This window comes from Strongylocentrotus purpuratus, unplaced genomic scaffold (assembly GCF_000002235.5).
Source record: "Strongylocentrotus purpuratus isolate Spur 01 unplaced genomic scaffold, Spur_5.0 spur5_scaffold_6, whole genome shotgun sequence".
Lineage (NCBI taxonomy): Eukaryota > Metazoa > Echinodermata > Echinoidea > Camarodonta > Strongylocentrotidae > Strongylocentrotus > Strongylocentrotus purpuratus.
The window spans coordinates 29,811,488-29,828,494 of NW_022145612.1; the positions used below are offsets into that span (position 1 = coordinate 29,811,488).

Below are 17,007 nucleotides of genomic sequence, written 5' to 3' on the forward strand. Positions count from 1 at the left end.
TGAAGAACATGACCAAGACTTAAAGGAAAAGTCCATCCTGATAAATAATTGGTTTTGATAAAAGCAGAACAATTAGACAAAAAAGTGAAAGTTTGAGAAAATCGGACATAATCATAATCTTTCATAATCATGAAAATCATGGAATCTTTAGAGTTTGAGACAAATTGCAAGGCGGTCAGAAGTTGGGATATCATACCCTCACAATTCACCACTGCTCTGAATGACAGAATGACCCAAAATTTCCAGTTCTCTAAATGTTAATGGAATAGTACAACTGAAATGTTAAATGTCAATTTAAAAACTGAAATGTTAAATGTCAATTTAAAAGGGCCGAGGAGTGACCACTCTTTCAAAATGTCAGATTGTTTCTTTTAACCTGCTAGATTCAACCTTTATAATGTTGGATCCAGCATGTTCAAAGGGGTAATCTACCATTTTGGAAGAGTGGTCACTCCTCGGCCCTTTTAAATGGTGATTTAACATTTCAGTTTTTAGAGTGTACACCTATCTTATATGGGGGTGCACGAAAAAACATAATTTCTGTGATATATGATCGAGATAAGCATGAAAAAAATATATCGTTTGATCAAAATTGAATGTAATGAAATTTCTTGCATTCAACAAAGGATAAAATGTGAGGGGGTCACATCATATTTAGAGACTGCCCTGCCAATTTGACTCACAAATTTGAAGCATTTTTTGAAAAGTTATGGAATTTTAAAAATCCTCAACTTTCTTTATTGCCTACTTTTCTCAAACCTTCCCTGATCTGTTCTTCTCATTTTTCTCCTTGTATTAAAACAAATTTATTATCAGGGTGGACTTTCCCTTTAGGGTCAACCAGTAACTTTGTTGAAGAATGATGAAAAAAATGCATATTTTTTGTATGAAATTTTACTTTATTTATCATATTATTTTACAGTACTAACTCTCTAACATGCAAAAAGTCCTGAACAAATTCTCAAACCACAAAGATATTTATGGTATTCTTTGACGGCGTCAATTCTCCCAAATCATTTTTGAATTTCCCCCCTTTTCCTAACTGTTTTTCCATACAAATAAGACTTAAACAGGCCTTCATAAATCTTTCAACATTTGAATATTTGAAATGGTATATAAAGCTTATTCATTTATTTGTGACGATTTACATTCACCTAATTATAATAATATAGTTTGGAGAATTATGGAATCGATCAGATTATTTTTTCCCAATGGTCTGTTGTACTTTAAGCTTCTAAAGCTTAACATTTATAGCAGGCAAACTTTCGTCCACTCATGTGGACTTTCTAAAGCCAAGTGATTATGTATACAGTTTCTTGCGGTCTGCTGCCTTGAGCGACGATAGGTGACAATAAATATCGAGGCGAAAGCTTGCCTACTAAATTTTAAGGTTATATTGTTATTATAATTTTTTTTCTCAAAACTCTAATTCTTGTTCGTACATAACATTGCAGCAAAGCATTTTCCATAGTGTTGGTTTATACAAACTGAAAACATTTTTTCTTTCTTTTTAGCCCTTTCAGGGAACTTTGTTATTTCACATATCTACAACTTTCACAATAACATAATTTATACAGTACAATACAATTAAAGCATTATCTTAGCATGTCAGTCAAAGCTTTTACCTGTTTTTCATTAACCTTTGCTTTTGTTTGAGAATTCAAATGTGAATATAACTCATACTTCAAATCAGTTGAAAGATTTCTACCATTCATTTTGCTTTTTATTTTCAAATGTTTAGCGTAGTTATTATAAATAACGTATTCAGCAAAATTAATCAAAATGTTTACCAAGTAATTGTCTAACTTTCCTATATCATATCCAGTTACTCAACTCTTCTCATTCATGTAAATATCTAACCCCAAAAGATGATACATCAAATGTGTTACAATTTTCCAAAACACAATTATATATTTTACACTCTATAGCATCATAAGCCGTGATGTTTTAATGGTTTCGTAATCTTCACTTACATAATCATTTTTAATTTTCCATTCATATGAGTTTTATCTTGACGGTAAAAACATATGCAAAAGTTTAAAATTAAATTGTTTGATTATGTAATCTCGTATAGCATTAAACTTAAACATTAGTACCGGATCGGAGGGCAGTACTAATCGTTGCTGCCAAGCATTGTATACAAAATATTCTTCATGTTTTTTCTGTACAAAGAATAAGTAGAACTGTTTAGCCTTCATATTTATTATTGATATTGATATCATCACCAGTTGATATTGGTTAAAAGTTTGATACAAACCATTACGTAAAGGATCAACTCACAAGTTTGGAAAGCCTTTCTTTACCTTTGAAAAGTTGAAAGAAAACAACAATTTTGGAAACTTATTTTATTTTGACACATTGAATTCACATCATTCCAATGTCCTTGACTAAAAACATGTGATTCTGTAAATCCCAACTTTTTCCCCATAACTTGAAATGCAATACCTGGTTACCAGAAGTAATACTACTATTATTCCATAATATTTCATTTTCAACATTTGTAACCATGGGTGATTAGGGTGTATTTACATATCTATTCTGACCAAGTACAAAGTAAAAAGGGATATCACAGGCATTCGACAAAGTTTCTCCATGTCTCTGTTATTACAATTAAACTGAAGCACCAATGGAATTCCACCTACTCTATTTAACCAGTAGGAAACAAACAAATCCATGCAGCTTTCCCAGAGTCAACAAATCTCCTTGTCCAAGAAAGTCGCAGAGAACCAACTTTTGCCTGAAAATCAACCGTACCTAAACCCTTTCCAGTAATTTTATTCAAACATACATTTCTCTATATTTTCTCTTTCTTAATAGACCCTCGTAAAAATAAAAACATCATCTTATTTATTTGTTTAACAAAGGAATATGGTATTGGAATAGCAGTCGCAACAAAAGTAGTTTGCAACACATATAAAAGCTTTGATATCACAATTTTACCGTAATATATTAAATTACAAACCGGCGGCTGCTTCGCATAATGTGTTGCCGATTGGGACTCCAGCTCTTAAACCTCCTTGATTCGATAAGGACTTGAAATAATGTTCATGACATTCATCAATAAAATGCGACGTAGTCCACCGATTCCCGGGAACCAATTGTATGAATCGCTGAAACATCCCGGCTGATGAGTTGCTATGTCAGCTGGGTGTTGCATTCCTCAACGGTTATTTTCTTCACATTTTGTTTCTTCCTTAGGTACCTCAGAAACAAAAGGAGACTCTCTCGCCCTTGCTATGTATAGATAGGGATGTAATATCAGGAAAGTTACAATTAACCAAATCTGCAGATAAATCAAATTTATGCTACAACGATTTTGTTTCAGGCTATATCGGGTTTTCTATTACATTTCTTCTACATTTTCCCTTCTCGTGTATTGTATTACATTTCCTGTACATTTTCTCTTATTCATAATAATCCAATTTCAAAGTCCTTTCCACTTAAAGGAGCATGAAACCCCGGAAAACACTGTGGGAGATGATATATCTAAATAATGCATGTAAACCTGTTCTAAATCCAAACATCTCATACAATACACCAATATGATTACTTAGGTGTATAATCTCTTAATTTTGTTTTCTCATTATGGTCGACATTCTTTTATTTATTACAGAAGTACAGATAATCAAAGCCGTCGCCTCGGTTGAAACATGACGTCACATATTCAAAACCCCATTTAAAGACCGTCACCACACTACTGGGCAAGAAGGGATTAGACCACACAGCGAGCCATCGAGGTCACTGTGACAGGTGGCTATCTCATTAACTCAGCTCTCATTTAACATAAGAAAAAGAGGATCATGGGGGACCAACAGGCACCGATTGGGGAAGTTTTTTTTATATAGAGGGAGCAAGTAGCTACAAGTATGGCAGTGTGCCTTTAAAGACAAATTTCTTACCTCAATCAAAAACTCTATATCCTCTGGTGCCGCCTCCACGTCCATTGACTTAATGTAAGCTGTATTAATCATCACTGTACGCTCATTGTCATCACTCTATCAAGATAAGATAATTTATTTGATGGAAATTGATTAATTATCAAATCATTAACATTTTTTTACCTTTAATAAATGATTATGAAAGATGAAACTTATTCTCAATATTCAAATCGCACAAATCTTCCAAACTGCTAAAATTCTTTAAATTTTTTTAAATGTATAAATGTAATGCGCAGATAAGAAATAATACAACTTCTAATAGAGAAGTGAAGGATAATAAACAAGCAAATGTTATAAAAGATGAATAGGGAAGTAATGAATGATGACAAATTGAACACATTTATGACTATATCGAATGCCATATTCCTCAAATTTTTCACCTGAATGTGTAATCTAAATTATCTGTTCATGACTATCTGAGAAGACTTACTATACCGTATACGACAAGAGAAGCAGAAGATAATCATGAGCATTCTAAATGTTAAATTAATTTCCTCCCCCCCCCCCCCAAACAAAATCGTCATGACTGTTAATTGCTAATTGATATATTACCTCTAGAAAGGCTCTCTTAACATTCATAAGAAGCGTCCGAAACACGCAGTCAATGATGTTCTGTGGTTTGTTGATGCTAGTCCAGCCTGCGCCTATGATTTGACTCTCTATGCCAGCACCACGACTCTCAGCCATCGCCATCATCTCATGGTAGTCAATCTGAAGAATAAAAACAACTTCAAGGATAAAACATGTCCATTATTTTAACATCAGATTTCATTATTATATATGAATGGTGGTGGTTGTTTTACCTTACTGCTAAGAAAGCATAAATGCTTGTAAGTAAGCAACCAGACGGCCGACGGCTTTGGGTCCTCTCCGAGGGACCTGGTAATGAGGATTAATGCCTTACCAAAGGGCACGAGCGCATCGCCTTGGTTTCGAACCCGGGTCACCGGATTACGAGACCACTGCTCTACCGACTGAGCTATCGCGCCTCCTCCATATTATATAGGATGATGTTATATTTTGTTTGACATGGCAAACCTCTACTTTCATTCATTTCCCCATTTTCAGGGATACTGTTTTATTAAAAGAGGACGAATGAATCTACCTCAAAATTATGACATTAACATAAGCCTGAAGACCAGGTGACGGTCCCAGTTTCATAAAAACGTGCTAAAAACAAGTTCTAACAACTGTTGTAAGCAGGGGCGTAAATCCCGGGGGGATGGGGGGGGGCTGCATCCCCCCTGGTTTGAAGTAGGGGGGATGGCCTGTACAATCATCCCCCCTGATATTACAACCAAAAAAAAGAGAGGAAAAAAAAGGAAGAAAAAGAAGAAGATAAAAATGTGATTGTTTCAATTGCAGCATAATGCATGAGAAATGAGTTATTTTGTTTATGTATAGCCTACACATATAGTATGTCACGATAAGGAAACGTCAAGGCTTCCGCGCTTCGCGCGAGAGGGGAAACTGAATTCAGATAAATAGGGCTTATTAAGAGTCGAAAACGGTGCAACAAATCGTCTTCTTTCTATAATTATTAAATCAAACGTCTAAGCTTTTCGCGCTTCGCGCGGGAAGGGGAAACTGAATTCAGACGAGAGTTAAGAGTCGAAAACAGTACACTCAATCGTCTGCTTTCTCTAATAGTTTAAGGAAACGTCAAGGCTTTCGCGCTTCGCGCGAGAGGGGGAAACTGAATTCAGATAAAATATGGCTTATTAAGAGTCGAAAACGGTGCAACGAATCGTCTTCTTTCTCTAATAATTAAATCAAACGTCTAAGCTTTTCGCGCTTCGCGCGGGAAGGGGAAACTGAATTCAGATGAGAATTAAGAGTCGAGAACAGTACACTCAATCGTCTGCTTTCTCTAATAATTTAAGGAAACGTCAAGGCTTCCGCGCTTCGCGCGAGAGGGGGAAACTGAATTCAGATAAAATATGGCTTATTAAGAGTCGAAAACGGTGCAACGAATCGTCTTCTTTCTATAATTATTAAATCAAACGTCTAAGCTTTTCGCGCTTTGCGCGGGAAGGGGAAACTGAATTCAGACGAGAGTTAAGAGTCGAAAACAGTACACTCAATCGTCTGCTTTCTCTAATAGTTTAAGGAAACGTCAAGGCTTTCGCGCTTCGCGCGAGAGGGGGAAACTGAATTCAGATAAAATATGGCTTATTAAGAGTCGAAAACGGTGCAACGAATCGTCTTCTTTCTCTAATAATTAAATCAAACGTCTAAGCTTTTCGCGCTTCGCGCGGGAAGGGGAAACTGAATTCAGATGAGAATTAAGGGTCGAGAACAGTACACTCAATCGTCTGCTTTCTCTAATAATTTAAGGAAACGTCAAGGCTTCCGCGCTTCGCGCGAGAGGGGGAAACTGAATTCAGATAAAATATGGCTTATTAAGAGTCGAAAACGGTGCAACGAATCGTCTTCTTTCTATAACTATTAAATCAAACGTCTAAGCTTTTCGCGCTTTGCGCGGGAAGGGGAAACTGAATTCAGACGAGAATTAAGAGTCGAAAACAGTACACTCAATCGTCTGCTTTCTCTAAAAGTTTAAGGAAACGTCAAGGCTTTCGCGCTTTGCGCGAGAGGGGGAAACTGAATTCAGATAAATATGGCTTATTAAGAGTCGAAAACGGTGCAACGAATCATCTTCTTTCTATAATAATTAAATCAAACGTCTAAGCTTTTCGCACTTCGCGCGGGAAGGGGAAACTGAATTCAGACGAGAATTAAGAGTCGATAACAGTACACCCAATCGTCTGCTTTCTCTAATAATTTAAGGAAACGTCAAGGCTTCCGCGCTTCGCGCGAGAGAGGGAAACTGAATTCCAATAAAATATGGCTTATTAAGAGTCGAAAACGGTGCAACGAATCGTCTTCTTTCTATAATAATTAAATCAAACGTCTAAGCTTTTCGCGCTTCGTGCGAGAGGGGAAACTGAATTCAGACGAGAATTAAGAGTCGAGAACAGTACACCCAATCGTCTGCTTTCTCTAATAATTTAAGGAAACGTCAAGGCTTCCGCGCTTCGCGCGAGAGGGGAAACTGAATTCAGATAAATAGGGCTTATTAAGAGTCGAAAACGATATAACGAATCGTCTGCTTTCTCTAATAATTTAATGAAAAAAGCGTGGGCGTATGCTCCTGCTAGTATGTGATGGCTATCGCCTATCGTCCCCCCCCCCCACTCCTCGGTACGGATTTACGCCCCTGGTTGTAAGCTACTGAAATCGTGGTATTTGATTGGCTGACAGCAAATTTGCCATTGACTCTTCGCATTTATTACAAGTTTTATGAACCAAGGCCGAGTTTGTGATTATCAATTATAAGGATCGAATTGACCAGAGAAATTTAATTCAATACATGTGTAATTGTGTAATCACCACACGTATATGATCCTTATGAAAGGTGATTCTAAATTTTAAGCAAAGAGAATATACTTCATAAGACATTAATCAGTCAACAATTCTGTTAACATATTATGCGTTCTTGTTACTGATGATGAGGAGGATGGGGATGGTCACGATGACACTGATTAATATTTCTCATTGTACTGTTGAGTATTTTTGCGCCTTGATCAAAAGTGCGTAACGCGTATATAAATTAATGTTATTAATGCTATTAGTATACCATAGCAATATCGACAACATTGGTGTTGTTGTTGATGATGATGATGATGATAATGATGATGGTGATGATGATGATGATGATGATGATCATGATGATGATCATTATGGTGATGATGATGACGATATTGATGACGATAATGTTGATGATGATGATAGCAATGATGATGATGATGACGATGGTAATGATGACGATAATGTTAATGATGATGATGGTGGTGGCAATGATGATGATGATGACGATGGTAATGATGACGATAATGTTGATTATGATGGTGGTGGCAATGATGATGATGACGATGATATTGATGACGATATTGTTGATGATGATGGTGATGGCAATGATGATGATGATGATTGATGACGATGACCTCTAAAATGTTCTTTGTACCTCTCCATCGTCGTTGACATCTAAAGCAGAGAATATTTCGCCGGGTGATGATAGATGACTACCAAACAAAGCTTTACTATGTGCAGCGGTGAATTCAGCCGTCTGTAATAAAAAATTACACAAGAAAATACAGTCAATTTGCAGATTAGGGTTCGATTAGAGACAAATACACTCAAATTAAGGGTGATAATAATATAATTTATATTATTGGCAGACAATATTTCCAATTAGTGTATGTTCAATCGCCTTGGTGCAACTGATTTCTTTTTGAAATTACAAGAAGAAAACTTTTTAGTTTTTAATTATCAAATTAGATCAGATATCTACAGTCTGACAGTGTTATGCTGATTGTCATCATTTTTTGTTATCTAAATAATTATATAAGAAGATAAACTATAAATGGACCTTGTGTGTAATCGCTCAAAATACGAATTCCTTCTTTGATAGAGTCTTCCTTGTAAAAATCAATTTGAATTTTTAACCCAACGCAACATTCAAACCTAATAAAAGCATTGTTTACATGTGTATTAGACATCCTTGGACTCCTGTATCGGGGGGCCTTGTGTCTCAAAAAGGACAAACAAGTACAACAAAAGTTTTTAAAATTTTCAGAAGCGTTAGCACTCCAGATAACAAAAAAACTGACCCCCGTTATGAGTCCTAGAATATTGAATTTCCAATCCTCATATATTAACATGGTAAATGTGAATGCTAATAACACGGTGCATTATTCTACATTTACACCGATTTTCTCTATGTTATCATAATACAAAACTCACTTTCGTAATTGCTTGCTCAAATTCGCTCATGTTGATCGTAGCATTACCGTCGAGGTTATGATCATTGATAACTTTAAGAAACTGGGACATAGCCTCTGTCACCACCGTATGTCGTCTAATATTATCTTCCCGCTCCTTCATCACTTTCTTGTACGACCTTCATAAAATATAGTTGCAATAATCATGATTATTCATTGTTTTACGATTTGTTTTTTACATGCTCATTCTTCACTAAACATGTAATGATATTCATTATATTTGAAAGTCATTTTTAATCATTGCATATTCACTCGCAGTGAAAGGCATCTGAAAGAATGAATATCCTCGAATCTTAACATTCTTACGCACAAACCTTTGGCACAATCCTTTAGGCACAGACCCGATACTTTGATTAATGAGACCTTGGATCCGACTTATATAGAGAGTTATTAATCGCAACTTATTTTGCAGTTGATATCATACTCAACTATGTACATGAGAGATAGGGGACTGAAAACTTTCGATTGATGCGGATCAATCGCAACTCTTTGTTGGACAGGACCCGCGAGGTTTCAAGAAACATGGAATCAAATATCTCAATAAACTTTCTAGTTTTAACGTTTGGAAAATACCTTAACCATCATCAGAAAATACCACCAAATTGCTACAATAAGAAATAAAACCAACCCTCGCCTATATCCCTCTTTGTATAATGACATTGCTTCATGTAATATTGCTCTCAAAGTAATGAAATTATGTTACGCATTTTATAGCCTATGATTTTTAACTGCACTGTTGGTCATATTAATGGTGGAATAATTATTTTTACCCCAATTTATTGAATGATTTTGACAATGATTTATTCCTAATAAATCTAGATAATTCTCATATTTTATTGAATGACAATTGGGGAGTGTTTGTTTTGCGTGACTGCTAAAGCATGTGTGTGCTACTATGCTAATCAACTAGGGGACCTACGTCCTTAAGTCATAACTGACAGTAATGGGGATTAATGCCTCATAAAAGGGCACTAATATAGCACATTGACATGGTTTTGATCCTGGGGGCTCACAGTAACAAGGCCATTGCTTAGCCAATGAATCATGACTGTACGCAGCGGGCGCTAGGGTACGTCAACGCCCCCACAGAAACTAAAAAACTAAAAAAAATGCAATAATGTTCAATAATGCATTGCATTTCCCCCAGTCCCCAACAGGAAAAAATTCCTCTGTAGTGCCATGCATCATGGTTCAAGACATGCCCACATAGAAGATTTTTTTTTATGTTGGGGGTCGGGGCAAAATGCAATGAATTATTGAAAATTTATTGCATTTTCTTTTTTTCTTTTTTTTTGTGGGGGGCGTCGACGTACCCTAGCGCCCGCTGCGTACAGTCATGATTCATTGGCTAAGCAATGGCCTCGTTACTGCGAGCCCCCATGATCAAAACCGTGTCGATGTGCTTTATTAGTTCCATTTTATGAGGTATTAGTCCCCATTATTGTCAGTTATGACTTAAGGCCGTAGGTCCCCTAGTTGATTAGCATCGAGCACACACATGCTTTAGCAGTCACGCAAAACAAACACTCCCCAATTGTCATTCAATAAAATCTGAGAATTATCTAGATCTATTAGGAATAAATCATTGTCAAAATCATTCAATAAATTGGGGTAAAAATAATTATTCCACCATTATGACCAACAGTGTATATACAACCAATTGACTATAGTACAATTTCTTTTATGTTTGCAAAATATCAATAAATTAATGCATCTTATCTTATACACTTATCTCTTCAACATTGAGATCAATTTATTAGAAGAGAGAAGAGACTTGGGTAGATAAAGTGAAGAAAGGAGCTAGAAGAGAGAAAGAAATAGAAGGGGAGTACTATAACCCGTATACAGATCACCGGAAGAAGGGGATACATGCATCGATCTATCTCAAACACTCACCTCCCTAATACTGTATCCGGTATAACTGTCGGACGAGCGATCAAGTCTGGGTTCGCGTATAACACGTGGTGATCATGGTCACTGAACTACAACGATATAAAATTAATGCAAATTAAATCTTAATTGGAAATTTCGGGACAAGATACTTTTGTGGCACGAATTTGCGCAAATTGCATGCAGCATTGTGTCATTTATGGGGTACAATAATGATTTAATATCTCTATGTGTTTATAGATTTGTTTTACTGTGTAAATAGATTCGAAAAGAACAACTTCATTTAAATATTACCATAAGTTTGTGGATAATGTTTCTAAAATAATGTATTTATCTTACCTGCGTTATTTGCCCCCTCGCTTTTTAATTGTTATTGTTAGTTAAAACTAATTAATCCCCTTTTTTATGTTGTAAAATCTGACTTACAATGATGAGTCCGAATGTCTTCTCGTTGAACGTTCCAAATCTCTCCTTCTTCATCATCAGTCTGCCGACATCTGTAAGAGGTTGCATCCTCTTCAGAAAGGAGTCTTCTGGTTTCATAGACAACCACCATCCTGAGGGTTCATTCAAAAACATTGGAATAGTTAGGCAGATGAGAAGATGGATCGGGAACATAGGTATATTCTCCCCTGATCTATACTCTCCAATTTTAACTCGTGTTTTTTGTTAAACCAAAAAAAATAATGAAGAAAAGCTGAAATATTCAGTGTTCTATCTTTGTTTGTTTGTTTGTTTTATTTATAAGTATAAATATAAAGAAATATAAGTGTAATTAAGCGAGCCAAAAGTTATGTTCCAACAAGATCTCTAAAACTTCTGTATAATGCCATCGTACTTCCTCATTTTGATTATTGTTCCTCGGTGTGGTCTGAGCGATTTCAAAGACAAACGATTAAATTGCAAAAGGTTCAAAAATGAGCTGCACGTGTAGTGATGGGAGAAGGATTTGAAGTATCTTCAAATGATATGTTTAGTCGTTTATATTGATGCCTATTCAGACACGTTTCCAGTTTGGACGTGCAGTGATGATGATGTATAAATCAATGCATGACATGGCACCAACAAGATGATCGAAACACAAGACATGCTGTAAGGGATGCATTGTGTGTACCCAATTTAGGACGGACACCATAAAAATAGTCCTCTAATTTCTGGAATCAGAGTATGGAACCAACTTAAAAGTCCTGTCAAAACGTCACCTACTTTGAACAGTTTTAAAAACGATCTAAAAGCCCTGTTATCTGTAGATGACGTGTAAGTGAACTTTGGGGGTTTCGTGCGGAGCTAACCATTTTTTCCTATTTGCAAAATTTTGAAATTTAGTTGACATGGTTATCGTTATCATGAATTCATACATGTAATGTATTCATTTTCAGCTATCTTGTAAACGTATGGGTAAGTGTATTAGTTAAAGAGCAATTGAATGTAAATTTGTATAACAATTTTGGTATCCCGTGCGTTAAGATTATTAAATGAACGTTAAAAAAATAATAAATAAATTGAAAATTCCATTCACCTATATCTTGTAAATGATCAAGGATGATTCTTGAATGATCAGTTATTTCATGGGGATACCAATTAATTTATATTTTACCTTTTTATATGTTTGTGTATTTATATATTTTGTTTTTGATGCTGTTATTTGTTTTATTATTACCAAACAGGGCCTCGTGGAAGACCCTGTGCCACCATGTATACATATTAGAAATAGATAAAAATAAATTTAAACACGGTTAAAACACCTGCTATCAGCCATAAGTCCGTTAAACACATTCACACAATATATATACATAAACAAACAAAAACAATTCATAACACAAATTAAAATAACAAGAATACAAATGTGTAAATAATTCGTGATAAACAATCACATTGAGCATTTTAAACATCATAAATTATGAGGGGGATAAAAATACTATTTAGTCATATCACAAGCTCAGAGGTAGATTGGGTGAAAAAGTGAGAGAGCCAGGGAGAGAGAGAAAGAGGGAGATATGAGGAGATAGTGAGAGAGAGAGAGGGGGGAGAGAGTGATCGAGAGACAAAGATAGACAATAACAATTAAAACATAGGGGAAAATACCATCTTTAAAATATCATCTTTAAAAATTATGTTTACTGTGAATCAATGTATGAATTATTGTCAGGCATATCATGTTAAGTAAGTGAGTGGGGGGGGGGGGGTAGGAGGCACTGAAACACATCAACTGTCATTGTTCAGTAAACGTTACCCTACTAAATACTCCAGTCGTAATTCATATACTCTGATAGAACTCTTCAAGAAGATCAATACATACCATCGAAGCAATGTACTGGGTAGTTACAGATTAATCCTCCGTCTACATAAAGATCTTTGCGTTCACCGGTCACTTTCTGGAATGGGTAATACACACCTTGGGGAAAAGGAATCGATGTTATTTTTTTTTAAAATCTATCAAGGTCAAAATCAGCTTCAATCTCCACCAAGTCGAGGGTATATATGAACATGACGGACAAAGAAAGAGGACAAAATATACAGTTCCTCATTCTACCCTCAACAATTGCTGTGGTAGACAAAGGAAAATCCCTTCACTGCTATTATTTAAAAATGTGTAGAACAGGTGTCACATGCATATTCACCTGTTCTACACATTTTTACATCATAGCAGTGAAGGGATGTTCCTTTGTCTACCACAGCAGTTGTTGAGGGTAGAATGAGGAACTGTATATTTTGTTCCGCTTTCTTTGTCCGTCATGTTCACAGTGGTAGCAAAGCAAATTTATAGAACACATTGAAATCAAATAGTACTTCGTTACTGACTCGAATACTGTGTTTTTTCTCCATTCAAACTATTTGTTGTGGATATACTGTATCTTTCCGTTCACTTTCATTCATCCAGATGTGTGTTCAAAAACCTCTTTTTTCTAATGATTTCTATTCATTTTATCGTCGTCTTAGTTTGATCAAACAAATGACAATCAGCTGAAAAAAGTGGTGATTTTTACCAAGGTTTTACCGAAGTTTTACCAAGGTTTTACCTGGAAGTGACGTGGACATCCTAATCGCTATCCTGATCGGTAGATTGGGAGTAGTCTTGACATGGCAGTACTCTTCCATCTTCAGACTCAAGTTGGTTACCACGATACACAGTTCTTTACCGGTCTTGTCATAAAGATCTTTGAATGTAGCATCAGGGTTGTCCAACTTGGTCTGTATTATACTTCCATACCAATCGAATGCAGTTTTACCTGGATGCCACCCAAGGGAGCTTATCACGTTTGGAATCAGACTACAAACTCCGCACCCAGCATCTACATGGGAACGAAACATTATTAAAAACAATTTAAACAAAAACTGGTAATGGGACATCTGGGGTGTGTTTCACAAGGACTAAGATCGACTTTAAGTTGGACTTGACTACGTCAGGCCATTCATGCCACTGTTTGCTCTCACCATTATTATCTTTAGATGACATTTTTTTCCTTCAATAATGAATTATCAAAAAATGCAAATGTTGTAGATTTGTGGCCATGATTTGTACGTCTCTTGATAGAGACCAATGCCAGTAAATGGTGAGAGTAAACAGTGGCAAGAACAGTTAAAGTCGATATTAGTCTTTGTGAAACACCCCCTGGTGTCATTTCCTTTACAAGACTTACAGAAGAGCAGCCATGCAGGTATTATGTAGCAGGAGGCAAGGAGCAGTAAGACATGGACTTCTGCCTCCCAAGCTTTACAGCTTAGCGTTATATATTCCACATTTAAATTATGTGATAGATATTCTCTTTTCGAATGACAACGATTACAATTACTTTAAAGACCGTCAATACTACTGGGCCAGAGGGGATTAGACCACACAGCGAGGTCACTGACAGGTGGCTATCGTATTAACTCAGCTCTCAACTAATATAAGAAAGCGAGGATCATGGGGGACCAACAGGCACCGATTGAGGAAGTTTTCTATATAGAGGAAGCAAAAAGCTACAAGCAGGACAGTGGGGCTTTAAGACTTGTGTTTGTACCTAAAAACGCTTCCATCGTGGGAGCAGTTTTGAGTTCTTCGTGAAGACTCTCGGCACTATGTCCCAATGCCAGTAAAGAAGCTGTCACTGCTCCGATGCTAGCCCCTGCGTAACGACGTAACTTCTTCAAGTGGCCCAACCGATCTAGTTCCTGTAAAACGAAATTTGATTTCAAAATGATAAACTAATGGGGAAAAAAACATTAAATGACATTGAATGGATCCATGCATTGCATCAATAGTATGTGCTTTTGGCCAAGGATACAAGGAACAAAACGAATAGAAAACTTACTTCATCTGCACACATCCACATGCACACCCATGTAATTTCCTTTTTTTCTTTTTTTCTTTCTTCCGACTTCTTATGTATAGATACTTTCTGGAAAAGGTGTCAAGAGTAGAGGATTCACTGAAAATATAGTGGAAGTGTGGAACACAAAATACAATTATTATTTAGTATGAATCCTAGCATGTAACTTTGAATCATGAGCTATCATTCGACCACTGTGTTTTCCCCCAAAGTAGGGCATACTTTTAATACAAGTGAAGCTTAGGACGAGGGTTTTGTAAAATGTTCACAAAGGATTGCCAGTGAAATGGTTCACAGCGTCTCCAAGTCGAGTTCGCCATCCTTGCTCTATATCCTTAGCTCTTAATACCATGTATATACAATGGCTCATGATTGAGTCGCTTGAGATTTATGATCATAACACAATAAGATTATTCAACCCAATCGATAACCTTCACTTCTGCCCAGAACCTCAGACAGCGGATTAACATTGTCATTTACAAGGACACTAAACAATCTGCATTGTGGTACTTTCTGTCGTGAATAGTCAATACCGAACGCAAAAAAAAAAAAAAACAAGTTGCGGTGAAAAAAGGAAAAATCCGGTGGGTATAACAATATCGAGGCATTGAGAAGTGTTTTGAAAAATGTCCCACGTTTGCTTAAATTAATTGAAATTATTGACAGGACTTTTTTCTACATTGTTGAGAAAGGTGAGTAACATTAATAAATAAATGAGTTAAGAAGTTGCTAAAGAAACTAATATTTGCTTAAAAAGAGGATATGTGATATCTAAGATTTAATCTAAGATAACGCTATGTTAACAATATACAAATGTATTACGTCACTGTCAAAGTAGGTAGTCCGAGCATGGAATATTAGTTGAATTTAGTTTTAAGACTGATGGAAATATAGGTTGGTAGTAACATACCAAGAAGTAAGAAATAAAAAGCTACAATATGTATGTGGAGTGGACCACTAGCTAGATAATGTACACCAATAGAATACATTCAAAATCGTAAAATGTTCAACTGAGTTAGAAATATGATGTTTAAGAACTTTAAAAATAGTGAAATAAAGGGCATTATGAATTACTTCAATAGAATAAAAGATTTAGAGACTAAATCAAAGTGATTCTGTAAATATATTCAAAAGTTCAGGTAAGAAGGTATTTTTCACATTTCCTTTAAACTAACTCTATCCTCAAACACACAAAAATTAAAGTTAAATAAAAAGTCGGGGAGCTCGAGCCCCCTAGCCCCGCCGTTTTGCGGGCCCTGACACATAGGCTTCTAAATAAGCTTTTATTTTGTTTTGCCTGACTGTACATTTGGGAATTTGTCATTTTCCAACAAAAGTTAGGAAAAATCCCGGAAAATAATGTAATTTCGGGAACGTTTGTAAATCACTGGTATCGAATTAGAAATAGACTATTTATTTGTATTATGGGCAACTGCCCTCAAGCCTCCCCCCCCCCCCCCCATCAGTACGCCAGTGCGTCATATTGCATGATGATGATGTGAATAAAGCTGATCTTACCGTCACTGCTCCCATGTAAGCCATGCCTTGACTCCCTCCACCTTCAAACACGATGTTTTCATACGGGAATTCAACATCATCCAAATCATCTAATTCTTGCACCTCAAGAGGAGACAACGCTGCCTTAGGTTGTGTGGTTAAAACTTCATCGACATCATCTGGGTGGAAGTTTAAAGAACGTAACCTGTCGTTTTGAAATACGGGGTCTACGTAACAGAAATGCTGATTCCGTTGCTTTATGGCGACCAGATTTGGTTTAATTTTCTTGCTCCCTGTAGCACCCATTTTTTAACGAGTTTTGAAACGAGTTCAGGAACAAGTTCAAAGAACAAAGATCTTGAACTAGTTCCGAAACGATTTCTGGAACAGGTTCTGAAATAACGTCATGCAGTGATGCAGTGAAACAAGTCCGGTGATCTGTTTTAACGTGGACCCACAAGCAGGAATATGTCTATTCTGTCTTCGTGTTATTTACCGTCGTCTTGTTGCTGTCGTTGTTATTGT

General features: G+C 36.2%; 1 protein-coding gene across 2 annotated transcripts; it reads right to left on the bottom strand.

Annotated features, from left to right (window-relative positions):
* Positions 1-1,496: 1,496 nt before the first annotated feature.
* LOC593724 lies at positions 1,497-17,007 on the bottom strand. Of its 2 annotated transcripts, XM_011664547.2 has the most exons (12): positions 16,504-16,612; positions 14,968-15,084; positions 14,677-14,827; positions 13,693-13,965; positions 12,972-13,067; positions 11,099-11,229; positions 10,679-10,764; positions 8,745-8,901; positions 7,966-8,067; positions 4,491-4,649; positions 3,900-3,995; positions 1,497-3,234 (listed from the first exon to the last, which is right to left on the bottom strand). In XM_011664547.2, the coding sequence occupies exons 2-12, from the start codon at positions 14,986-14,988 to the stop codon at positions 3,136-3,138; spliced, it is 1,371 nt and encodes a 456-aa protein (XP_011662849.2). In that variant the 5' UTR covers positions 14,989-15,084; positions 16,504-16,612; the 3' UTR covers positions 1,497-3,135. The 2 variants fall into 2 exon arrangements, with proteins under 2 accessions (XP_011662849.2, XP_030828215.1); XM_030972355.1 differs by lacking the exon at positions 14,968-15,084 and having other exon boundaries at positions 16,504-17,007.

Coding starts and splice junctions, on each gene's coding strand:
- LOC593724 (XM_030972355.1), bottom strand. CDS start 16,788: ATGGGTGCTACAGGGAGCAAGAAAATTAAACCAAATCTGGTCGCCATA. Junction 4,650..7,965: donor ATGTCAACGACGATGGAGAG/GTACAAAGAACA, acceptor TTTATTCTTCAG/ATTGACTACCATGAGATGAT. Junction 3,235..3,899: donor ATATAGAGTTTTTGATTGAG/GTAAGAAATTTG, acceptor ATCTATACATAG/CAAGGGCGAGAGAGTCTCCT.